Source organism: Neoarius graeffei, chromosome 1 (assembly GCF_027579695.1).
Source record: "Neoarius graeffei isolate fNeoGra1 chromosome 1, fNeoGra1.pri, whole genome shotgun sequence".
Classification (NCBI taxonomy): Eukaryota; Metazoa; Chordata; class Actinopteri; order Siluriformes; family Ariidae; genus Neoarius; species Neoarius graeffei.
The window spans coordinates 117,390,652-117,418,120 of record NC_083569.1 but is presented as its reverse complement, the minus strand read 5'-3'; the positions used below and the strand labels follow the sequence as shown (position 1 = coordinate 117,418,120).

The following is a 27,469-nucleotide window of genomic DNA, read 5'->3' as shown; positions in this document are numbered from 1 at the left end:
TATGGGAGTCAATGCAACAGGCCGGTAATCATTCAGACAGTTAGCTTTGCCCTTTTTCGACAGTGGAATGATGGTGGTTCTTTTGTAGCAGGTAGGGATTGTGGCTCATGAAAGGGATAAGTTAAATCAAATCAAATCAAAATCAAATCAAGTTTATTTGTACAGCGCTTTTAACAATAAACATTGTCGCAAAGCAGCTTTACAGAATTTGAACGACTTAAAACATGAGCTAATTTTATCCCTAATCTATCCCCAATGAGCAAGCCTGTGGCGACGGTGGCAAGGAAAAACTCCCTCAGACGACATGAGGAAGAAACCTCGAGAGGAACCAGACTCAAAAGGGAACCCATCCTCATTTGGGCAACAACAGACAGCCTGACTATAATATTAACAGTTTTAACAGGTATAACCCTCAACTGTCCTCATGGGGCCGTCCTTCACAGGAGTGGGGCGATAAAACTCCGACCAGACACAGGGCACCAGGATGGATCAAGCAGGTCCGAGGGGCAGAAGAGGCCAGCATCTCAATCCCAGGATCAACATGTAACTCAGAGGGACAGATGGGGGGGGGGAGAGAGAGAGAGAGAGAGAGAAAGAAAACACGTTGTTAGGTATGCCCTAAAAATGACAAGTATTAAATCTGTGTGGTAGGCTCGCAGAGACGAGAGTCTTTACATCAGGCATGACGCACAATGGCATGTTAATATGGTAAAAAATATATCATGACCTGCTCTGGCTGGATGCTTGATTGGGTGATGGGAGCACACTCCTCAGCAATGATGAGATGCAGATGGGACCCTTAGGCCTGGCCAAGACAATTCAGTTACATTTCACCGGGTCTGGGACATGCGACAGAATGTCTGACGGCCGATTCCCTGCAGGCTACGATAGCCAGTCGAGGTCCCCACCGTCTCCACCAAAAGATTTCCTGTTGACTCCATGTAACTCAGAGGGACAGATTTGGGGTGGGGGGGGGAGAGAAAGAAAACACAGGTGGTTAGGTATGCCCAATGTCACCTGAATAAGTAGGAACAGTATACATATTGCACCGAGTACAAGCAGGGACTCTGGCAACTAACTATGACAGCATAACTAAAAGGAGAGAGCCAGAAGGTAACACAGGCATGAGGGAGCCCCGGGACATAAAGCAGCCAGCCACTGCACCGTCAACAAACTCGAGTGAGCAAGCGAGTGGGGACTGACAGCATCCATACATCCCAGTTTACCAAAACACTCTATGTCTGAGGACCCTCCAGATCTACTCCTTTACCTCATAAACACCATTAACAAAAGGCTTGACTAAACAGATATGTTTTCAGCCTAGACTTAAATGCTGAGACTGTGTCTGATTCCCGAACATTACTTGGAAGGCTGTTCCATAACAGTGGGGCTTTGTAAGAAAAGGCTCTGCCCCCTGATGTAGCCTTCACTATACGAGGTACCAGCAGATAGCCTGCACCTTTTGATCTAAGTAGGCGTGGCGGGTCATAGAGGAGCAGAAGTTCACTCAGGTACTGTGGTGCGAGACCATTTAGTGCTTTAAAGGTCAATAGTAGTATTTTATAATCAATACGAAATTTGATTGGGAGCCAATGCAGTGTGGATAAGACAGGCGTGATGTGGTCATATTTTCTAGTTCTAGTAAGGACTCTTGCTGCGGCATTTTGAACTAACTGGAGCTTGTTTATGCACTTATTGGAACATCCAGACAGTAAGGCATTACAATAATCCAACCTGGAGGTAACGAAAGCATGGACTAGTTTTTCTGCATCATGCAATGACATTAAATTTCTTATCTTTGCAATATTTCTGAGATGAAAGAAAGCTATCCGGGTGATGTTATCAATGTGAGTTTCGAATGAAAGACTGGGGTCAATAATCACTCCGAGGTCTTTTACTGCTGCACGTGAAGAAACAGAAAGGCCATCCAGAGTTACTGTGTAATCAGAAAACTTACTTCTAGCTGTATGTGGTCCTAGCACAAGTACTTCAGTCTTGTCAGAGTTAAGCAGAAGGAAATTTATAAGCATCCAGTGTCTAATGTCCTTAACACATTCCTCAATTTTATTAAGCTGGTGTCTCTCATCAGGTTTTGCAGAGACATACAACTGTGTGTCATCAGCATAACAGTGGAAACTAATACAATGTTTATGAATAATATCGCCCAGAGGTAACATATATAGAGAAAAAAGCAGTGGACCCAAGACAGAACCTTGTGGAACACCAAACTTTACCTCGGTACGTCTAGAAATATCACCATTTATATCGACATACTGATAACGATCAGTTAGATAAGACCTGAGCCAGGAGAGGGCCATTCCCTTAACTCCCACAACATTTTCTAGTCTATCCAGAAGAATGGAATGATCAATGGTATCAAATGCTGCACTAAGGTCAAGCAACACAAGTAGCGAGACACAGCCCTGATCAGACGCCAACAGTAGGTCGTTTACTACTTTAACCAGTGCTGTCTCTGTGCTATGATGAGGTCTAAATCCTGACTGATACATTTCATGGATGTTATTCCTATGTAAATATGAGCATAACTGCTGTGCCACAGCTTTTTCAAGGATCTTGGAGATAAAGGGGAGGTTTGATATTGGCCGATAATTGGACAGCTGACAGGGATCAAGGTCAGGTTTTTTAATCAGGGGTTTGATAACTGCTAGTTTAAAGGATTTGGGTACATAGCCAATCATAAGAGAAGAATTTATTATTTTTAGAAGCGGTTCAATTACTCCAGGCATTATCTGTTTGAATAGATGTGTCGGTAAGGGAGCTTTATTAAATATGTCAGCCAGAACATCAACAAGCTCTGGAGCACAGATTTTGAGTGCCTGTCCCACGATGTTATCTGGGCCAGCTGCCTTCCAGGGGTTTATCCTCCTCAGAGACTTTTCCACATCAGCAGATGATATTGTGAACAGTGATGATAAACACTCATTAGACCCCTCCCTGCCCACTGGCTCAGTGTTGTGGGTCTCAAAGTGGGCATAGAATTCATTGAACTCATCTGGTGAGAAGTAGCTGTCAGTGGACATCCCTCTACTTCTGTCTCTGTCACCTGTGATGTTTTCCAGTTCCTGCCACATGTGCCAGGTATCAGCAGTAGTGTAGTGACCCTCCAGTTTCAGTCTGTACTTGTTCTTGGCTTCCGTAATGGCCCTACATAGATTATATCTGGACTTTTTGTAATCACTGGCATCGCCTGAAGCATATGCCTTGGAGCAAGCATAAAGCATGGAGCGAACTTCTGAGTTAATCCAAGATTTTGTGTTTGAATATGACCAGATGTGTTTGTGGGGCACAATGAAGTCAATGCAGGTGCTTATGTAGCTGGAGACTACTGAATTGTATTCCTCCAAGCTGACAGTGCCATCCTCATTCATTGCAGCAGTCTTAAAAACATCCCACTAAGTGCACTGAAACCATTCCCAAAGGTCCTGTTTAGACTCTTCTGTCCATACTTTAACAGTTTTTCTTGCAGTGGGTGCTTGTTTCAGGAGCTGTCTGTATGCTGGTTAGAGGAACACAGAGATATGGTCTGACTGTCCAAAGTGAGGTACAGCCTTGTACACCCCCCTCATGTTGCTGGATACAGTGTGTTTTCCTCTCATGCAGGAAGAGTGACATGTTGTTAATATGTTGGCATCACAGTCTGTAGGTTACAGTGGTTAAAGTCACCAGCCACTATAAACACTGCCTCAGGGTATTTGTTTTCTTGTGTATTTATAGCCTCATGCAATATCCTCAGTGCTGCCATGGGGTTTACATATGAAGGAGTGTAAACAGACAGGTAAACTCCCTTGGCAAGTACGAGGGTCTGCATTTCAGCATTCGGTACTCAATGTCACTCAAACAGTGTTTAATGACAGTCTGCATGTCTGAGCACCATCGGCTGTAAATGCAAATACATGTTCCCTCACCTTTGAGTTTGCCCGATGCTGCTGTGCGGTCCCCTGCGATGAATGGAGTAAGTGTGTAGCCAGATAGCTGATTCTGGGATATTGTCCAATAGCCAAGTCTCAGTGAAAATCAGCCATCTTATTTTCGAGAGAATGGATGTTAGTGAGCAAAAGGCTGGGGAGAGGTGGTCTGCTAGCCTTAGCCTTTAGCCTAGCATGTAGCCCAACTCTCTTGCCTCAGTGCCGCTTTGGTTGCTCCTTCTTTTGGCTGCACCATTCACTCAACTCTGCGGCAAACAGGTCTGGCCTGCAAGAGTCCCGGCAGATAAAATATTATAAAATCCAGAAAGCCAGAGCAGGTCAACACGAGAGATGTAAATGAATATAAATATATTACTGAGGAGGAACAGATCATGTGTTCTAAACAGATACAAAAATGTTAACAGGAGGCACAAGATTCTGGGGTTGTTTTATTTGTTTGATTTCAGAAAACTTTTCAGAAAGACAAGCCCATACCTACTTCAGGTTTAAACACTAATACAAACACAGATATGGATATTCAGAGGACCACACAGTTACAGATACAGATGAAGTCATGATGTTAGACTGTTATTAAACACAATACAAATAGCAGATTGTAAAACAGGTAAGAGTCCAACACAGTCAAGTGCAAAATGAGAGACGAGGGAAAATCCAGAAGAGTAATCAAAAGCAAAGGGTCTAAACACAGCAATGGCAATCACAAACTAAACATGGCTCTGAACTTTGCACTGTGTAAATGTATGTGCTGGTTGAATGTAATCTACAATGAGGAAGTGACCTGGAGGCGGTGTGTTGGAGCTTGGCTAATACTGAGATGATAGTGTCCTCCAGTGGTGAGGAGGCATTGCCCTGTTGTCCTGTGTCTTGGACCAATGTTTTTGTGCCTTTGCAGCAAATGAAAGACTTTCCTGTGCTCCTAGTCCCAGTTTTGTTTTTGTTTCTTGGTTTTGACCTTTGCCTTGATGCAGCATTTATGATTATGGATTATACAGGGAGGCGGCACGGTGGTGTAGTGGTTAGCACTGTCGCCTCACAGCAAGAAAATCCTGGGTTCGAGCTCAGTGGCTGGCAAGGGCCTTTCTGTGTGGAGTTTTCATGTTCTCCCCGTGTCTGCGTGGGTTTCCTCTGGGTACTCTGGTTTCCCCCACAGTCCAAAGACATGCAGGTTAGGTTAACTGGTGGCTCTAAATTGACCGTCGGTGTGAATGGTTGTTTGTCTCTGTGTCAGCCCTGAGATAACCTGGTGATTTGTCCAGGGTGTACCCCACCTCTTGCCCATAGTCAGCTGGGATAGGCTCCAGCTTGCCTGCAACTCTGTAGAACAGGATAAGCGGCTACAGATAATGGATGGATGGATTATCCTGGGTTAAACTTTTCTGTGTTATGACCCATGCTATGGACTGTGGCTTTGATTATTGCATTAATAAACAGATAGCCACTCCCACTACCGCATCTACCCTTGCATGCCTGGCATGTGGGCATACCTTCAAAGCCCAGATTGGCCTCATCAGTCACCGCCAGACCCACAACCAACACCCACCAAATTGAAGTCATGGTCATCTTTAACCCCGAACAACGAACACCAATTAACAGGCTCTGAACACATAAGCACTTACTGTATATCCTTATTGCATTTTGCACTTATTCTTATTTACATGACTCGCTTCTCTGTTTAAGGTGAATCTCCTCCAGTTTCTTTGATCATCCATCCCAACAGAACTCAACACTTTACTTATGAGTCTCTCTTATTGAGCTGTAACTCTACTGACCAGAGTAACTTTACTGGATGGACAGTGAGACGATATGCACACAGTGAGAGAGTGTTAGATTGTTTATGGTGGGGATCAGTTACAGGATCCACATGTGAAATCAGCCCCCTCTCTACATTAGATACTGGAGTTTACTGGTGTCACTCTGAATCTGGAGAAAACAGGAATCCTGTTAACATCACAGTGCAGAGTGAGTCTTCATGTCATGTGTTTATTATTAAAGGAAAAGGGAAATGTTTCATTACAGAATATTCAGAACTCTGAGTTTCCAACTGGGAAAAACTGTTCAAGAAGACAAAAATATCTGGGTTTGGTTGTTCAAAACAGGTTATTTTAACGGCAAGTTCACTTGTAACAATCCGTTAAAATTTTAACCTGCCGTTAGTTAACCAGCCATTAAAAAATCATTTATTGAAACTAATTTAACCATACCATTAGCAAACCAATTGGTTTAGCTTTAACCATTTGGTTATGATGTCACACTGTGTCAAAATCAATCCCACAACACCACGCCCACCATTGCAACAACATGGCTGATTTTACGTCTGCTTCACTTGACTGTTCTTTGATGAAGAAATGAAAGAAGAGAAACAACTTTCCTCCAGATGAAGAAAATTTGATACAATGGTGGAGGAGAATCATCAAATCCTCACCTCTAAACACAGCAGCAACGTAACCAATAAGAAGAGGGCAGCTTTATGTATGTCATCATGAAGCCATGTAATGTACTGATTGGACTTGGACACAAGGACATTTGTCACTTCATTAACCACTCTTCTAACAGTTCCTTTCTCAATGCCATTGTATCGCCGATGACTTGGAAAAAACTGCCACTTGCATAAAATCTAAGGACAATGAGCACCTGCTCCTCAATGGACAATGCATGGCTTCTTCATGTTGGGCATTCCAAATCTTCTTGCAACAAATCAAATATATGACAGAGAGATTCTCTACCAGATTGGGACCAATGTTGAAGTTCTGTGTCATTATAACTCGTTTGGTCCTCGTCTGAATTGGTTTGGACGGTGTGCATTAACAATCGGGAACATGCCAGCAGCGTTTGCCTGTAAGAGGAACACCATTTTGATGTTTATATAACCACTTGGTTAAAAGATAATGGAGGCTGGGAGATGTGTTAACTTTAACCATTTGGTGAACTTTAATGGAGTTTTGAACAGCAGTTTAACAGTAGATTATATTTAACATAATGCTAATAGCAATTTAACCATTGGTTAAAAGATATCCATGTTTTGAACAACCAGACCCTGGATTTTACTTTCTTTCTGAGTATGGATATGTTTATGCTGTTACTTTCCAGACTGAGTATGAGGACATGCTTCCAGATACCCACACTGATAATGATAACAAAATGAGTATTTTATTGAGTATTAATCAATCAGGGATGTCACAAAGCATTTTATTTATCTGTGTTTATGTTGATTGCTGCTGTGTGCAGCAAATTTATTGTTTGGTTTCTGATTAATATGTTCTGGTATTAAAACAGTGTTTGTAATAGAGAGTGCAAGGTGGCAACCTGAGTCATATCAGTGAGTTTAGTGATTAGAAATGTGCTGTGAATTTCACCTTCACTCGCAAGTAAAGTGTAGACGGTGTGGAGCGAGGGGAAAGGAAGTATGGCTCAGTGCTGTCATGTGTGACAGTTTCTCTACACACTCTCTTCACTATTCACTGATACTGCTCTACATACATGTCAACCCCTCACGGCTCTCACCTGTACTCCCTGGTAAAGAAATCCATAATTTCCATACCAAATCCATAGTAATATTTCATGCATAATAAAAATGTATCAGATCTTACCTAATATATGCAGTGGTTTATTTCTGTACATCCATATGTACTGTTAACACTCAATTAAACAACAGTCAGTGTTTTCTTAACCCTATATCAGTTCAACAAAATTTAGTGTCTCTTCTCACATAATCCAATAATTTGGAGTTCACTTGGCACATTGTTCAGCAATGTTCCTGATTGTATGAACATGTTGCACTTCTACCCAACTTTACATGTTCATGGGTTATCTCTAATTTGCAGCATAAGTCACTGTTCATCTTGGTCTGCAGGAGTGCAGTTAGAGTATCTGCATTCATATTTCAGACATTATCAATACGAAAGGAAATATTAATTCCACATAATTACAAATGTTTTTAAAACAAATTACATGCAACTTATATTAAAAGGAATATTTCAGACATAATTAACACAAAAGGGATAATATTTATTTCTCATAAATAACATACTTAAATGATATGCAACTTTTTAACATGTATACTTCAGACAATCATACAAAGGAGATAATTGTGTGTAACATTAGAGTTAAAGAATTTATTTTTATTCATATATTAAAGCCTATTTACAAATACATAATCACATCAGGCATTTAATTTTTTTCTCATCTCTTGATTTTAAATGATCATCTCATTTATTAGTATTACGATCATCATGCATCTTTAAAACAAAGTTATATTTCAGAAATTATTCATACAAATAGAAATGTATTTATTCTATATTCATTAAAATGGACATAACATACTTACTGTAATACTTCATCCAAAGTTTTGAAAACTGACTCCACTGTACCAATGTTATACACTGGCATGTCCAAAATTCTGGATCGAGCCCCAACATTCACGTCAAAAATTCGGACAAGCACTGCCAGTCTCTTGTCACTCTTTTTATCATTTCTTTCATCAATCATTACAGAAAAGGGCATAGTCTTACAATGATCTATCACTGGAGAAGTGGCCTCTGGTGCTAGACTTCGTTTTATAATCTGAGTCGCCTTGGTCCGTTTACAGCTGAATTTCTTTGCTAGATCACTATCTGGAAATAGTGTAGAGACGAGTTCTGTGAAATGGTCTGCGACGGACATCGGGAGGTTGTGTTGAGCAATGAAATTGCAAAATGCCACTTCTGATTTTAAGATAGTGTCAGATACAACCTTTGTTGGCTTTTGCGTGAAGAAATTAATTGACAGCTGTCTCTTTTTCTGGTTTGCATTCTTCACATGCATTTGAGATTTCATGTGTTCCCTCACGTCGTAAATTCCAGAAGCAAACACTTTCACGTCTCTACAACAAATTGTGCAGTTGACATGCTCGGCACCCATTTTGGAAGCGATAATTATTCCATTGAATGTTTCTGTCCATTCGGGAAGAAAGCGACCTCCAGTTTTAGATGTTTTGAGTTTTTTCTTCGGTGGTGACGACATCTTGACCTCTTGACCTGTCTATTGTTACGCTACATGTGCTGTTATTTCCTGCTCGGTGTGCAGGAAAATCACAATTGCGCATGCTCAGACATTTGGAATGGCTTGTTGGTACTAGCGGAAGTACCGGTTGAGTAATTCTAAATGTAGAAAATGGCGGCTCCCATGCATTTTCGTATTTCATGACGAGTTTTTTTATGGTAATAAATCAAAATAATTTTAAGGTGAAAATGTAGAAAAATCCATAGTTGAATACCACTATGCCCGTACCATTTTTAAAATGCCAAAATCCGTAGGGAATACGGGAAATCCGTAGGGGTTGACATGTATGGCTCTGTGCACTCGGGGGTCACCCTCACACTCTCTGTTAAATATCATGTTTAAACAGTATAATGTGTTTTGTCAGGTTATTCATCAGGCTTGTAATACTCGAGTCCAGGACTCGGACTTGACTTGGACTTGAGCACTGATGACTCAGACTTGGACTTATGCATTAACTGCATTAGGACTCGGAAATTGGAGACAATGACTTGGATTTTTTTCTTTATTTTTTTGTAACATGCCATAATAATTTAGCATAAGATATTTATATCTTCATTAATTTTGTACTAATTTCGTGCAAGAGTGTCACACCTGTGCGCCTTGGCAAATGCATCAGATAGACTCTTGGGTGTGCTCTGGACAGCGCACGCACCAGACGGACTCTTGTGTGAGTGCCGTTAATGGCTCACACCTGCACAGGATTAAAGCGCAATCAGCGCGCCTATATAAAAACTGTGAAAACACACTTATTTTGTGAAGTATTGAGTTGCATTGCTGACACATTACCAAGCCTTATTTCCTTGTTTGGTTTCCTGATTTCCTGTTTCTCATCTTTGATTCTGCAGAGTCTACGATAGCCTGTTTGTGCCTCATTCAACCTATTGCCTGTCTCACTGTTTTACGATTTTGCCTGCCGTTCTGGATTGTTTACCTGTCTTCACTTGTATTAATAAACACGCTTTCTGCACTTGCATCCATCTCCCAACCATTTCTGACAGAATACTTCACACTCCCTGACAAAGAGAATGCACATTCACCCGTTCATATGTCATGTTCAGGAACAAACTAATGTTAATGGCGCTGAAACAGACACCATCAAATGGTGTGGTTGGAGTCTTGGACTCTGACTCAACTTGGATCAGTAGTGGACTTGACTTGAAATTTTCTTGAATGACTTGGACTTGACTCAGACTTGAACACTAGGGACTCGAAACTGGACTCAGACTCGAGGTTTAGTGACTCGACTAGCTACAACACTGTTACTCATACTGTAGACAGATGCTGTAGTTTCTCCTCTTGATATTTTCACAGAACCCAGTTTGAAGTCGGCTTTCCTTTGATCATTGATCGTGAAATATTTCCAGATCACTTTCATTTTATGTCATCTGTTCATTCGTGTGACAACATACACAAGGATTATCTGACATAGGAGCACATCACATGTTTGTCTCAGAGTTGTATTTTTTATTAAAATTAACTAAGAATGAACATGATACCTGATGCCAATTCTGATGCAGCTGTAATTCATGCTGTGGAGACAGTTTAAGTCCACAGCCCACAGGTTTAAGTTATATACAGATTAAATAGAGAGAGCATTTATTTACAGTGGTGCTTGAAAGTTTGTGAACCCTTTAGAATTTTCTATATTTCTGCATAAATATGACCTAAAACATCATCAGATTTTCACACAAGTCCTAAAAGTAGATAAAGAGAACCCAGTTAAACAAATGAGACAAAAATATTATACTCGGTCATTTTATTTATTGAGGAAAATGATCCAATATTACTTATGTGAGTGGCAAAAGTATGTGAACCTCTAGGATTAGCAGTTAATTTGAATATGAAATTAGAGTCAGGTGTTTTCAATCAATGGGATAACAATGAGGTTTTGAGTGGGCACCCTGTTTTATTTAAAGAACAGGGATCTATCAAAGTCTGATCTTCACAACACATGTTTGTGGAAGTGTATCATGGCACGAACAAAGGAGATTTCTGAGGACCTCAGAAAAAGCGTTGTTGATGCTCATCAGGCTGGAAAAGGTTACAAAATCATCTCTAAAGAGTTTGGACTCCACCAATCCACAGTCAGACAGATTGTATACAAATGGAGGAAATTCAAGACCATTGTTACCTTCCCCAGGAGTGGTCGACCAACAAAGATCACTCCAAGAGCAAGGCGTGTAATAGTCTGCAAGGTCACAAAGCACCCCAGGGTAACTTCTAAGCAACTGAAGGCCTCTCTCACATTGGCTAATGTTAATGTTCATGAGTCCACCATCAGGAGAACACTGAACAACAATGGTGTGCATGGCAGGGTTGCAAGGAGAAAGCCACTGCTCTCCAAAAAGAACATTGCTGCTCATCTGCAGTTTGCTAAAGATCCCGTGGACAAGCCAGAAGGCTATTGGAAAAATGTTTTGTGGACGGATGAGACCAAAATAGAACTTTTTGGTTTAAATGAGAAGCGTTATGTTTGGAGAAAGGAAAACACTGCATTCCAGCATAAGAACCTTATCCCATCTGTGAAACATGGTGGTGGTAGTATCATGGTTTGGGCCTGTTTTGCTGCATCTGGGCCAGGACGGCTTGCCATCATTGATGGAACAATGAATTCTGAATTATGCCAGCGAATTCTAAAGGAAAATGTCAGGACATCTGTTCATGAACTGAATCTCAAGAGAAGGTGGGTCATGCAGCAAGACAATGACCCTAAGCACACAAGTCGTTCTACCAAAGAATGGTTAAAGAAGAATAAAGTTAATGTTTTGGAATGGCCAAGTCAAAGTCCTGACCTTAATCCAATCGAAATGTTGTGGAAGGACCTGAAGCGAGCAGTTCATGTGAGGAAACCCACCAACATCCCAGAGTAGAAGCTGTTCTGTACAGAGGAATGGGCTAAAATTCCTCCAAGCCGGTGTGCAGGACTGATCAACAGTTACCGGAAACGTTTAGTTGCAGTTATTGCTGCACAAGGGGGTCACACCAGATACTGAAAGCAAAGGTTCACATACTTTTGCCACTCACAGATACAGTGGGGCAAAAAAGTATTTAGTCAGTCACCAATTGGGCAAGTTCTCCCACTTAAAAAGATGAGAGAGGCCTGTAATTTTCATCATAGGTATACTTCAACTATGAGAGACAAAATGAGAAAAAAAAATCCAAAAAATCACATTGTCTGATTTTTAAAGAATTTATTTGCAAATTATGGTGGAAAATAAGTATTTGGTCAATAACAAAAGTTCATCTCAATACTTTGTTATATACCCTTTGTTGGCAATGACAGAGATCAAACGTTTTCTGTAAGTCTTCACAAGGTTTTCACACACTGTTGCTGGTATTTTGGCCCATTCCTCCATGCAGATCTCCTCTAGAGCAGTGATGTTTTGGGGCTGTCACTGGGCAACACGGACTTTCAACTCCCTCCAAAGATTTTCTATGGGGTTGAGATCTGGAGACTGGCTAGGCCACTCCAGGACCTTGAAATGCTTCTTACGAAGCCACTCCTTCGTTGCCCGGGCAGTGTGTTTGGGATCATTGTCATGCTGAAAGACCCAGCCACGTTTCATCTTCAATGCCCTTGCTGATGGAAGGAGGTTTTCACTCAAAGTCTCACGATACATGGCCCCATTCATTCTTTCCTTTACACGGATCAGTCGTCCTGGTCCCTTTGCAGAAAAACAGCCCCAAAGCATGATGTTTCCACCCCCATGCTCCACAGTAGGTATGGTGTTCTTTGGATGCAACTCAGCATTCTTTCTCCTCCAAACACGACAAGTTGAGTTTTTACCAAAAAGTTCTATTTTGGTTTCATCTGACCATATGACATTCTCCCAACCCTCTTCTGGATCATCCAAATGCGCTCTAGCAAACTTCAGATGGGCCTGGACATGTACTGGCTTAAGCAGGGGGACACATCTGGCACTGCAGGATTTGAGTCCCTGGCGGCATAGTGTGTTACTGATGGTAGCCTTTGTTACTTTGGTCCCAGCTCTCTGCAGGTCATTCACTAGGTCCCCCCGTGTGGTTCTGGGATTTTTGCTCACCGTTCTTGTGATCATTTTGACCCCACGGGGTGAGATCTTGCGTGGAGATTGAGGGAGATTATCAGTGGTCTTGTCTGTCTTCCATTTTCTAATAATTGCTCCCACAGTTGATTTCTTCACACCAAGCTGCTTACCTATTGCAGATTCAGTCTTCCCAGCCTGGTGCAGTTTTACAATTTTGTTTCTGGTGTCCTTTGACAGCTCTTTGGTCTTGGCCATAGTGGAGTTTGGAGTGTGACTGTTTGAGGTTGTGGACAGGTGTCTTTTATACTGATAACGAGTTCAAACAGGTGCCATTAATACAGGTAACGAGTGGAGGACAGAGGAGCTTCTTAAAGAAGTTGTTACAGGTCTGTGAGAGCCAGAAATCTTGCTTGTTTGTAGGTGACCAAATACTTATTTTACCGAGGAATTTACCAATTAATTCATTAAAAATCCTACAATGTGATTTCCTGGATTCTTTCCCCCCATTCTGTCTCTCATAGTTGAAGTGTACCTATGATGAAAATTACAGGCCTCTCTCATCTTTTTAAGTGGGTGAACTTGCACAATTGGTGGCTGACTAAATACTTTTTTGCCCCACTGTATGTAATATCGGATCATTTTCCTCAATAAATAAATGACCAAGTATAATATTTTTGTCTCATTTGTTTAACTGGGTTCTCTTTATCTACTTTTAGGACTTGTGTGAAAATCTGATGATGTTTTAGGTCATATTTATGCAGAAATATAGAAAATTCTAAAGGGTTCACAAACTTTCAAGCACCACTGTATATTGTAAATGTGATTTTCTGTGTTCTAGATGCTCTTGTGATCCTGGAGAGTCCTGTCCATCCTGTGACTGAGGGACATCCTCTGACTCTACGCTGTTTATATCGAAATCCAAAGCCCTCAAACCTCCGAGCTGATTTCTATAGAGATGAATCAGTCCTCCAGACACAGACTACAGGAGAGATGATAATCCATAATATCTCAAAGTCAGATGAAGGTTTCTACCACTGTAAATATCCAGAGGGAGAAGAGTCACTGAAAAGCTGGGTCTCAGTCAGACATGAGAAACCTTGTGAGAATTTCTTTTTATTTGATTCTCTTTTGAATAACACAGTTTAAATGTAGAGTGTTTTAAAGTTAAATTCTGCTCTCTTTTTCTCCTCAGTCCCAGGATTTAGATCCAGTGGTGGAACAGTAGGAGTGGCTGTGGGCTTGGGATTTTTGTTCATCAGTTTACTGATCTTAATGATCCTGCTGTGGTCCTACAAAAGAAAGAAAGGTCTGATAACTGCTTTATCTCTTTTATGTTGAATATAATCAGAATTAAAAGTAACAGTTTTTTAACGGTTGTTACTTAAAAATTTAAAAAAAATGATGCATCACATAATTGTTTTATTGTTTTTCTTTTTCTTTTCTTTTTTTCAAATTCTCAGGAATTATTTTGGGTGTTTGATCTGTTGAGTCATAGTGAACCCAGTTTAATAATAGAATCTGACTTTTTGCTCAATCATTAAGTTTGTAAATTTAAGTTGTAAATATTACTTTACTGCAGGTTGTGCAGTTCAGACATGTAGTTACAGTCATCTAACTCCATATTGTGATGAGAATTATATCCATAGTTATTATTTGTATCTATTTATATTGTGTAATTGATCTTTTGTAGAGACTATGTTCTTTACACTGTAATCAGGGCTGTGTAAAATAAACTGCTTCTTTTCCTATTTACACCTTGTTCAGATGTAGAATCTGTCTCCCTCTATAGAAAAGCAGCAAAAAAACAATCAGACATCAGAGCAGAACCAGAGACAGTCAGGAGCTGAAGACTCTCAGTCAGGATATACAGCACTTCAGGCTGGTCAGACACTGTCTTAATGACTTTTTATTTCTACATCTATTCATAGAAACTCACATCTTTCTTTGAAATTCATTGTAAAATTATCATCTCTTTAATATGTAAAATTCATGAAATCCATTTAATTTGTTTGAAATCTATTATGTGTTGGAATCTACAGTCAGGCGGCACGGTGGTGTAGTGGTTAGTGCTGTTGCCTCACAGCAAGAAGGTCCGGCTTCGAGCCCCATGGCCGGCGAGGGCCTTTCTGTGCGGAGTTTGCATGTTCTCCCCGTGTCCACGTGGGTTTCCTCCGGGTGCTCCGGTTTCCCCCACAGTCCAAAACATGCAGGTAAGGTTAACTGGTGACTCTAAATTGACCGTAGGAGTGAATGGTTGTCTGTGTCTACAGTGGTGCTTGAAAATTTGTGAACCCTTTAGAATTTTCTATATTTCTGTATAAATAGGCCCTAAAACAACATCAGATTTTCACACGTCCTAAAAGTAGATAAAGAGAACCCACTTAAACAAATTAAACAAAAATATTAGAATTGGTCATTTATTTATTGAGGAAAATGACCCAATATTACATATCCGTGAGTGGCAAAAGTATGTGAACCTTTGCTGTCAGTATCTGGTGTGACCCCCTCGTGCAGCAATAACTGCAACTAAATGTTAGTGGTAACTGTTGATCAGTCCTGCACACCAGCTTGGAGGAATTTTAGCCCATTCCTCCATACAGAACAGCTTCAACTCTGGGATGTTGGTGGATTTCCTCACATGAACTGCTCGCATCAGGTCCTTCCACAACAATTTGATTGGATTAAGGTCAGGACTTTGACTTGGCCATTCCAAAACATTAACTTTATTCTTCTTTAACCATTCTTTGGTAGAACGACTTGTGTGCTTAGGGTCGTTGTCTTGCTGCATGACCCACATTCTCTTGAGATTCAGTTCATGGACTGATGTCCTGACATTTTCCTTTAGAATTCACTGATATAATTCAGAATTCATTGTTCCATCAATGATGGCAAGCCGTCCTGGCCCAGATGCAGCAAAACAGGCCCAAACCATGATACTACCACCACCATGTTTCACAGATGGGATAAGGTTCTTATGCTGGAATGCAGTGTTTTCCTTTCTCCAAACATAATACTTCTCATTTAAACCTAAAAGTTCTATTTTGCTCTCATCTATCCACAAAACATTTTTCCAATAGCCTTCTGGCTTGTCCACATGATCTTTAGCAAACTACAGATGAGCAGCAATGTTCTTTTTGGGGCGCAGTGACTTTCTCCTTGTAACCCTGCCATGCACACCATTGTTGTTCAGTGTTCTCCTGATGGTGGACTCATGGACATTGGCTAATGTTAATGTGAGAGAGGCCTTCAGTCGCTTAGAAGTTACCCTGGGGTCTTTTGTGACCTCACCTACTATTACATGCCTTGCTCTCAGAGTGATCTTTGTTGGTCAAGGGGAGGGTAATAATAGTCTTGAATTTCCTCCATTTGTACACAATCTGTCTGACTGTGGATTGGTGGAGTCCAAACTCTTTAGAGATGGTTTTGTAACCTTTTCCAGCCTGATGAGCATCAACAACGCTTTTTCTGAGGTCCTCAGAAATCTCCTTTGTTCGTGCCATGATACACTTCCACAAACAGGTGTTATGAAGATCAGACTTTGATAGATCTCTGTTCTTGAAATGAAACAGGGTGTCCACTCACACCTGATTGTCATCCCATTGATTGAAAACACCTGACTCTAATTTCACCTTCAAATTAACTGCTAATCCTAGAGGTTCACATACTTTTGCCACTCACAGATATAAAATATTGGATTATTTTCCTCAATAAATAAATGACCAAGTATAATATTTTTGTCTCGTTTGTTTAACTGGGTTCTCTTTATCTACTTTTATGACTTGTGTGAAAATCTAATGATGTTTGAGGTCATATTTATGCAGAAATATAAAAAATTCTAAAGGGTTCACAAACTTTCAAGCACCACCATATGTGTCAGCCCTGTGATGACCTGGCGACTTGTCCAGGGTGTACCCCGCCTTTCGCCCATAGTCAGCTGGGATAGGCTCCAGCTTGCCTGCGACCCTGTAGGACAGGATAAAGCGGCTAGAGATAATGAGATGAGAACGAGAATCTACAGTCACGTTTATTAACCCCATGTGCAGAAAAGTTGGGATATTTTTAAAAATCCATCCATCCATTTATCCATCCATTTTCTTCCACTTATCTGAGGTTGGGCCACGGTGGTAGCAGGCTTAGCAGGGTATTCCAGGCATCCCTCTCCCCAGCAATGCTTTCCAGTTCCTCCTGGGGGATCCCAAGATGCTCCCAGGCCAGGTGAGATTTATAATTTCTCCAGCATGTTCTGGGTCTACTCTGAGGTCTCCTTCCAGTTGGACATGCCTGGAAAACCTTCAAAGGAAGGCACTCAGGAGGCATCCTAATGAGATGCCCAAACCACCTCAGCTGACTCCTTTTGACATGAAGGAACAGTGGCTCTGTTGCGAGATCCCTCCAGATGTCTGAGCTCCTCACCCTATCTCTAAGGGTGAGCCCAGCCAACCTACAGAGAAAACTCATTTCAGCCACTTGTATCCACGAGCTCATCATTTCTGTCACTACCCAAAGCTCATGACCATAGGTGAGGGTTGGAATGCAGATTGACTGGTAAATCGAAAGCTTTGCCTTCTGGGTCAGCTTTCTCTTCACCATAATGGTCCAGTACAATGTCCACATTACTGCTGATGCTGCCCCAATCTGCCTGTCCATCTCATGATCCATTTTACCATCAGTCGTGATCAAGACCCCAAGATACTTGAACTCCTTCACTTGGGGCAGCAACTCATTCCCAACCCTGAGGAAGCACTCCACTGTTTTCCAGCAGAGAACCATGGCCTTAGACTTGGAGGTGCTGATTCTCATCCCAGCTGCAAACCATCCCACTGCATGCTGAAGGTCATGCTCTGAAGAAGACAACAGAACTACATCTGCAAAGAGCAGAGATGCAGTTCTTAGGTTCCCAAACCGGACACCCTCCACACCCCAGCTGAGCCTTGAGATCCCATCCATGAATATCACAAACAAGATCGGTGACAAGGGGCAGTCTTGGTGGAGTCCAACACCCACCAGAAACGTGTTTGAATTTATACCAAGAATATGGACACAGCTTAAACTTTGGTTGTACAAGGACTGGAAGACTCGTAGCAATGACCCTGATACCCCATACTCCCGCAGTGCCCCCCATAAGAGCCCCCGGGGGACATGGTCATAAGCCTTTTCCAAATCTACTAAACATATGTACACTGGATGGTCATACTCCCATGAACCTCCCAACAACCATGCCAGGGTAAAGAACTGGTCCACCATTCCATGGCCAGGACAGAATCCGCATTGCTTCTCCTGAGTCTGAGGTTTGACAATCAATTGGAGCCTCATTTCCAGCACCCTGGAATAAACTTTCCAGGGGACACTGAGCAGTGTTATACCCCTTTAATTGGAGCACACTCTCTGGTCCCCCTTTATAAAAAAAAAAGGAACCACCACCCCGGTTTGCCACTCCACAGGCATTGTACCTGACCTCCATGCAACATTGAAGAGGCATGTCAGCCAAGACAGCCCAACAATGTCCAGAGCCTTCAGCATCTCAGGGTGAATCTCATCCATCCCTGGCGCCTTGCCACCAAGGAGCTTCTTAACTACCTCAGTGACCTCTGCCAGAGATATGGGTGAAGCTTCCCCCGAGTCCTCAGACTCCGCCTACTCCATGGAGGATGTGTAGGATGGGTTCAGGAGCTCCTCAAAGTGCTCCTTCCACCACCTGACAATATCCCCAGTTTGGGTGAGCACAGCCTGAGGCAAGCTCTGCTTCCCCTTCCTGAGTCATCAAATGGTTTGCTAGAACTTCCTTGAGGCCAACCAAAAGTCCTTCTCCATGGCCTCCCTGAACTCTTCCCACAGCTGGGTTTTTGCTTCAGCAACTGCTGAAGCTGCAGTCCTTCTGGCCTCCTGGTACCTGCCTGCTGCATCAAGGGACCCCTGGGCCAACCATGCCTGAAAGACCTCTTTCTTCAACTTGACGGCTTCCTTCATCATCAGTGTCCACCAGCAGTTTCTTAGGTTATTGCCACAACAGGCACTGATGACCTTTTTGCCACAGCTCCTACTAGCTGCCTCTACAATGGAGGCTTTGAATATGGTCCATTCAGATTCCATGTCGCCAACCTCCCCTGGGATGCATGAAAGGCTCTTCCAGAGGTGGGAATTGAAGATCCTACGAAAAGACGACTCCATCAGACATTTCCAGTTCACCCTCACTATATGCTTGGGTTTGCCAAGTCTGTCTGGCAGCCTCCCCACCATCTGATCCAACTCACCACCAGGTGGTGTTCAGTTGACAGCTCTGCTCCTCTCTTCACCCAAGTGTCCAAGACATACGGCCGCAGATCTGATGATATGACCACAAAGTCGATCATTGATCTTTGGCCGAAGGTGTTCTGATACCAGGCACACTTATGAACCACCTTATGCTTGAACATGGTGTTTATTATGGTCAATCCAGGACAAGCACAGAAGTCCAACAACAACAAAACCCCAGTTGGGTTTAGATCAGGCAGGCCGTTCCTTCCAATCACCTCCTTCCATGTTTCTCCATTATTACCCATGTGAGCATTGAAGTCCCCCAGGAGAACTATAGAGTCCTCAGGTTGCACCCCTTCCAGGACACCACCCAGCAACTGCAAGAATGCAGAATACTCTGCACTGCTGTTTGGTGCATAAGCACAAACAACAGTCAGAATTTTCCTCTCAGCGACTTGCAGTGGCATAGAGGCAACCCTCTTGTTCTCCGGGGAGAACTCCAACACAGTGGTGCTTAGCCAGGGGCTCGTGAGTATCCCCACACCTGCCTGACACCTCTCACCCTGGACAACTCTGGAAAAGAAGAGTCCAACCCCTCTCCAGGAGTTTGGTTCCAGAACAGGTGCTATGCGTGGAGGTGAGCCCAACTATACCTAGTTGGTACCGCTCCACCTCCTGCACCAGCTCCAGTTCCTTCCCTGCCAGACAGGTGACCTTCCATGTCTCAAGAACTAGACTGCACTGCCGAGGATCAGCACACCCAGGTTCCCACCTTTGCCTGCTACCCAGCTCACAATGCATCCAACCCTGGCAAGCTTCCCTCCCAGGTCTGCCTCCAGGAGCAAGCCCCAGTTTCCCACTCTCAGGCAAGGTGCTGCAGCTCTTACTTCATTGTTTCATCAGGGTCCATGAATTGTTCTTAATCTGGCCCCTCCCCTGGAACCAATTTGCCTTGGGAGACCCTACCAGGGGCTAATGCCCTTGACAACCCAGCTCCCAGGATCTCCGGGACACTCAAATCCCTCCACCACGTTAAGGTGGAGATACTTTAAAGGAAAATAATAAAAAATAGTTACTTTTTTCCCAAAATGCAATAAAAATATCTGTGATGTGTTAATTCATGTGAACCTTTATTTAACTGACAAAAATACAAAGAAAAGATTTTCAATAGTTTTACTGACCAACTTAATTGTATTTTGTAAATATAAAGAAAGTTAGAATTTCATACCTGCAACACACTTAAAAAAGTTGGTACATAGGCAAAATAAGACTGAAAGGTTAATAGGATATTCAAGTACCACCATTTGGGAAGACTCCACAATAAGCAGGTTAATTGGTATCATGATTGGATATAAAAGGAGCAGCATCAAAGGCTCAGTCTTTGCAAGCAAGGATGGGTCATGGCTCATTCCTTTGTGCTAAAATTCATGAGAGACTTGTTAGTCAATTCAAAAAGAACATTTCTCAATGCAAGAATTTAGGGCTTTCAAAATCTACAGCACATAATATTATGAAACGATTCAGGGAATTCAGAGACATCTCAGTGTGTAAAGGGCAAAGTCGCAAACCACTGTTGAATGTGCATGACCTTCGAGCCCTCAGGTGGCACTGCCTGAGGAACTGGCATTCTAATGTGACAAATAGCCACATGGGCTTGGGAGTACTTCTGAAAACTGATGTCACTCAATGCTATCTGCCACTGCATCCAGAAATGCAACCTGAATCTGTATCACACAAGGAGGAATCCATTCATCAATTCTATGCAGAAACGCTGCCAATTTCTCTGGGCCTGAACTCATTTCAGATGGACTGGAAGACAGTGGAAATGTGTGCTGTGGTTAGATGAGTCCACATTTCAGCTTGTTTTTGGGAAAACTGGATGTCAGGTTCTCAGTGCCAAAGGTGAACACAGCCATCCAGTTTGTTATCAGAGAAAGATGCAAAAGTCAGCATCTGTGATGGTATAGGCGGCATCAGTGCCCACGTCATGGGGGATTTGTATGTGTGTGAAGGTACCACTAATATATTGGGGCATATATTAGGATTTTAGAGTGACCTATTCATCAAGGCAACGTCTCTTCCTGAGAAGTCCATGTTTATTTCAGCAGGACAATGCCAGACATAATTCTGCATGGGCTACAACAGCATGGCTTCATAGATACAGGGTGCGTGTGCTTGACTGGCCTGCTGCCAGTCCAGATCTGTCTTCTATTGAGAATGTATGGCACATCATGAAGAGGAGAATCGGACAATGGCGACCATGGATTGCTGAGCAGCTGAAGTCTTGTATCAAGCAAGAATGGACAAACATTCTAATTGCAAAACTCCAACAATTAGTATCCTCAGATCCCCATGATTAAAAAGCATTATTAAAAGAACAGTGGTGTAACACAATGGTAATCATGCTTCTGTCCCAACTTTTTTTTGAGTGTGTTACAGGCATCAAATTCTAACTTCATTCATATTTACAAAATATAATTAAGTTGGTCAGTAAAACTACTAAAAAAATTTTTCTTTGTATTTTTGTCAGTTATCACTAGGCATATCAGATGCTCACTGGCTGCGCTGTGAAAATTGTGCATGTAGATGCTCATCTGAGTTTCCAAATGGATCATTGCTTAACTCTTAAATATTTTCTGTTGTGAATACTATCATTAAAAAGCTTATAATCTCTGCTTTCCAAAGAAATTTATCTTGTTAAGATCTGTTCAGTACTTTGGGAGTAACGGCGGGTTGAAGTTGGTACAACAGAGCACACTGTCTGCTTGCATGACATTGGGAAATTGCCAGTGCTTTTTGAGTCACAGGAAATCGGTGAGGCTCTCTCTCTTCTGATTGGTTTCCAACTGGGTTACTTGTGAATATCAATCAAATAACTTTTATCGGGATGTTCTCTAGCTCTCACTGTTTCTGATGACGTATTCAGCAAAATTTTCCATCTGCCAGTTTTGATGTAATGCCTAATTATGCCTAGTTATGCCTAATATGATGTTTTACCTAATTAGCATAATTAATACTACTTAAATACTACTTTGCATCATTGGTTTTTACTAATTTTTCAAACTTTGCATTCAGTATACAACCATCTACAGTATGTACCTGCCAATTTCTATGTAAGTATCTTGAAAAAAAAACCCAAAAAAGTTAAGAAAAAACATTTCATCTCAGTTTTCTAAATATTAAGCCATTTTTAAATCTTTGATTTGTAATATCTCAAGAATGGATAAACATATTTTAATTCTGTAAAGAGTATGTTATTTAGCATTCAATTCTGAATACAGTGAGGGCATTTTCAAGCGATTTGGATTTGATTTAGAATTTTCAACTGATATGCCTACTATCACAGAAGTTCATGTAAATTAACAAATCACAGATTTTTGTTTTTATTGCATTTTGAACTAGATAGAAATCGATGCCAACGACGTCGATGGGGATGCCTCCGCCTGGTAGACTACACGCCTTATTAAGTTGTGATTAAGTTTATGTCAACTTGGTATTTAGTGTTATTAACGAAAGCGGAAATAGCTACTCACATTTACCACGTAGGTGACCTTATTCTCTAGGCAGTTCATCTTTGTCTACAACTGCACAGATGCTGAAAGATATTGTGTTAACAACGCTTTGGGATGAGCATTTGACCTAACAGTAACTTCACCTTTTGACTTCAAAATCTAAAGTTCATCTTTGTCCAAGTGCTGAATATTAAGTGACTTTCCTTTCATTTGCTATTGAGATATTGCGTTCACAAGGTTTTGGGGCAGACATGTGACCTCAAAGTAACCTTGACCTTTGGCCTTCATATTCTTATCATTTCATCTTTGTCCCCAGGTGCACAAATGCTGAAAGTGTGGTGAAATTCCTTTTATTAGCCTTTGAGATATTGTGTTCACAAGGTTTTTGAACAGACATTTGACCTCACAGTGATCTTGACTTTTGCCCTTTTGATCTCAAAATCTAATCAGTTCATCTTTGTCTCCAAATGCACAAATGCTGAAAGTTTGGTGAAATTACTTGTATTAGCCTTGGAGATATTGTGTTCACAAGGTTTTTGGACAGACATTTGACCTCACAGTGACCTTGACCCTAGACCTTTTGATCTCAAAATCTAATCAGTTCATCTTTGTCCCAAAGTGCACAAATGGTGAAAGTTTGGTGAAATTCCTTTCATTAGCCTTTGAGATATCGTGTTCACAAAGTTTCGGGATGGACACACGCACGGACGCACGCACGGACGCACGCACAGACAGACAGACAACCTGAAAACATAATGCCTCCTGCACCTTAAGGTGGCGGAAGCATAAAAAATATCCATACTTTTCTGGAAATGGTGCTTGTATCACAAATTCAGTTAATCTTTGTTGTTTTTTCTGTAGGAAGTGAATACAGTTATGACACTGTGGATCAGTGGATTTATTTCATATCAGACATTTCCTCTTGCATTAGGAGACTCAACTATAGATTACTTCGATACAGTAAAGTAGAGAAGTGTCTTGTCATGATTAACACACTGCACTGTGTTTAGGTGAAGCTGCAGCTGAGAGCAGTGAAGTGATTTATACACAGGACATGAAGGAAAAGAAGGCAAACAGGAACAGTGGTAGAGTATTTTTAATGCTGGGACACTTCATGGATTAATTAAAAAACAAAATCTGGATAAAGATCATTGGGATGGTTTTGTTCTCTGCTACTGCAGGTGCGGATGCTGATGTGACTTATGCTGAGATTGAATTTAGTCCAATGAAAAAAGAAAGGAGAATGAAAGGTAGATCAAAATAAAGAAATTTAAGTTTGTGTCATAGATCACCTGCACCCTACTCTTGTTTCATGTAATGAAAAAAAAAAACCCACTCTGTTGTACTGTTTGAGGAAAATAATCAGTGACAGTATGGTGTGAAGAAGCAGAGTTACTGGTTCAGAGTTCCTACCTTGAAGATGATTATTTTCCTGTAACAGCACAACCGAGGGTTTCTCCACAGCAGCTTCCCTGTTTAATTAATTAAAGAATGACACGTCATATTTTTCATCCATTTATTATTGTTGGATGTCTGTAAAAGTTAGTTCCTATTATCACTTGTGTTGCAGCATGTTTACACAGTCATTCATTTAACAGCTTGTCTCTTAAACTGAATAAGACAAAAAAACAAAACAAAACCACACACAATCTGTCAGGTTACTAAGCATAAAGTCTTTCCCCAAGTCAGAAACTAGTAGTGTCTGATTTAATATCCTGTTCATTTTCGATCAAATACTTGACATGAGTTATAATTTTTCAGGAGATTAATTCAGGATTTCTTTCTCCCCATTAGAAAAAGCCAGTGCAGGTGATGACACTGTGTACTCAGATCTGAAGCACAACATGGAGGTAAGACTCATGACATTTACACTAGCCATCCATCATCTGTAGCCGCTTATCCTGTCCTACAGGGTCGCAGGCAAGCTGGAGCCTATCCCAGCTGACTATGGGTGAGAGGCAGGGTACACCCTGGACAAGTCACCAGGTTATCACAGGGCTGACATACAGAGACACACAACCATTCACACTCAGTCAATTTAGAGCCACCAATTAACCTAACCTGCATGTCTTTGGACTGTGGGGGAAACCGGAGCACCCAGAGGAAACCCATGCAGACACAGGGAGAACATGCAAACTCCACACAGAAAGGATGTGTGCCCTCGCCAGCTGCTGGGCTTGAACCCAGGACCTTCTTGCTGTGAGGCGACAGTGCTAACCACTACACCACCGTGCCACCACATTTACACTATAAATCTTAAAAGACAAACCAAACACCATGAAGTCAGAAATATTTTTAAAGGTGCATTGGGTAGAATTTGTCATTTAGCAGTTATGCTATCCATGTACCGGTACAATGGTGCTTGAGTTTGTGAACCCTTTAGAATTTTCTATATTTCTACATAAATATGACCTAAAACATCATCAGATTTTCACAGAAGTCATAAAAGTAGATAAAGAGAACCCAGTTAAACAAATGAGATCAAAATATTATACTTGGTCATTTATTTATTGAGGAAAATGATCCAATATTACATATCTGTGAGTGGCAAAAGTATGTGAACCTCTAGGATTAGCAGTTAATTTGAAGGTGAAATTAGAGTCAGGCGTTTTCAATCAATGGGACGACAATCAGGTGTGAGTGGGCACCCTGTTTTATTTAAAGAACAGGGATCTGTCAAAGTCTGATCTTCACAACATATGTTTGTGGAAGTGTATCATGGCACGAACAACGGAGATTTCTGAGGACCTCAGAAAAAGCGTTGTTGATGCTCATCAGGCTAGAAAAGTTCACAAACTTTCAAGCACACAAAACCCCACCTCACAGAATCTGAAAGAACTCATCCATGTTAGTTTGGTTGCTGTCTAGATCACTTTCCATCATGTCATTCTACTTGGACAGTTCTAACGTAGTTGTCGATGAACATGCAAAATACTGACATGCCAAATAACTTCCTGATTTCATGCTGCAGTCACTGATTCAAAATGTTAACTAGTTTGTAACATCAGTGACAGCAATATCAGGAGAAATGTATTAATTAATGTGCTTATTGTAATCTCTTTCTGTCTCTCTGCAGTGAGCCATGTGTCTGTGTACACTGATGAAGCTACATTTATCAAACAGACAGCTGGAAAACCACAATCTGTGTTTGTTTCTAAAATGCTCAGCAAAATTATGGGACTTGTGTCACTGTCCAAATACTTATGGGCCTGACTGTAGCTCGCTAGATACAAATACAGTCCTCTGAGTAAATGTAAGTGACAGAACCAGTAACAACAGCTTCAATTTTATTTATTTAAACTGCATGAGCAACATGCAGCGTGCTCCTAATACACTTTTAAAATAAAATAATACGTGGAATAAAACATACAGCCAGCAAGTAAAAATAAAAATTAAACAAGGCAAACACATCAATGTAGAATTAATAGCAATTTAAATACAGTGACCTTAAAACATCATGTAAGTAAACCTTTGAATGTAAATCGTAAAAGATAAATAAAATCAAGTAAAATAAATTAATGGATGGACACTGAAAGCAAACAACCACATTAAGGGGATTAAACCTGCTTGAGCTCTCAGGTAGGCTGGAGTGAAGGGAGTAAAGAAGGGTTTTAAGTCTTGATTTAAAAATTATCCACTGAGCATGCTTCTCTTAGAAATAACAGAAGGCCATGACAGGGATAGGGTGAACGGTAGGTGATCTGTGACCAGCTGATTTTTCTGAACTAGTTGAATGACCAAGAGACCATCATGAAGAGAGTGAAGAGATGTACCAGTGTGTATGGTGTAATTAGCTTAGCTAAGTTAGGTGGTGTGAGTTCATGCAAAGCCTTATAAGTTAAAAGAAGAACCTAAAAATCAGCTCTAGTTTGTACTGGTAACCAGTGAAGAGAGGCTAGGATGGTGTTATCTCATCTCATTATCTCTAGCCGCTTTATCCTGTTCTACAGGGTCGCAGGCAAGCTGGAGCCTATCCCAGCTGACTATGGGCCAAAGGCGGGGTACACCCTGGACAAGTCGCCAGGTCATCACAGGGCTGACACATAGACACAGACAACCATTCACACTCACATTCACACCTACGGTCAATTTAGAGTCACCAGTTAACCTAACCTGCATGTCTTTGGACTGTGAGGGAAACCGGACCACCCGGAGGAAACCCACGCGGACATGGGGAGAACATGCAAACTCCGCACAGAAAGGCCCTCACCGGCCACGGGGCTCGAACCCGGACCTTCTTGCTGTGAGGCGACAGTGCTAACCACTACACCACCGTGCCGCCCAGATGGTGTTATATGATCAGATTTTTTACTTTTTGTCAGGATTCTTACTGCAACATTCTGGACAAGCTGATGACTTCCAGGAGCACTAAAAAGACAAAAATAAATTTCCAGTAATCAAGTCTGGAGGATACAAATGCATGTATTGGCATTTCAACATCAAACAAATATAGAATTGATCTGATTTTGATAATATTACAAACATGAAAAAATGATTGCTTGGTAGTAGCCTTGAGATGAGTCTGGAAAGTCAGATGAGAATCCAGCATCACTCCAAGATCTTTGAGGAGCAAACTTTCAGAAATACTGTAGTCATCAGTGTTGCTCAAATTCTCACACGATTATCCATATTTGACTGTTCTAACAATCAGTAGCTCTATTTTATCAGCATTTAACAGCTGAAAGCTCATACCCATCCATTTCTTTTTAATTTCTAAGAGGCATGCCTCTAA

At 41.4% G+C, this 27,469-nt stretch overlaps 1 protein-coding gene and 1 long non-coding RNA gene across 2 annotated transcripts in view; both read left to right on the top strand.

Annotated features, from left to right (window-relative positions):
- The window catches only part of LOC132886076 (carcinoembryonic antigen-related cell adhesion molecule 5-like), a 39,155-nt gene extending 24,265 nt beyond the window's left edge, over nt 1–14,890 (top strand). Inside the window, exons 7-10 of the mRNA XM_060920630.1 lie at nt 5,625–5,906; nt 13,830–14,090; nt 14,184–14,297; nt 14,781–14,890. Of these exons, the coding sequence (XP_060776613.1) occupies nt 5,625–5,906; nt 13,830–14,090; nt 14,184–14,297; nt 14,781–14,890 (767 nt within the window). The remainder of the gene's footprint in view (nt 1–5,624; nt 5,907–13,829; nt 14,091–14,183; nt 14,298–14,780) is intronic.
- Nucleotides 14,891–23,765: 8,875 nt separating this feature from the next.
- On the top strand, nt 23,766–24,587 carry LOC132882421 (uncharacterized). Its single transcript, XR_009654211.1, has 3 exons — nt 23,766–23,822; nt 23,919–23,987; nt 24,532–24,587. It is a non-coding gene; the product is annotated as an uncharacterized LOC132882421 (long non-coding RNA).
- Nucleotides 24,588–27,469: the final 2,882 nt, after the last annotated feature.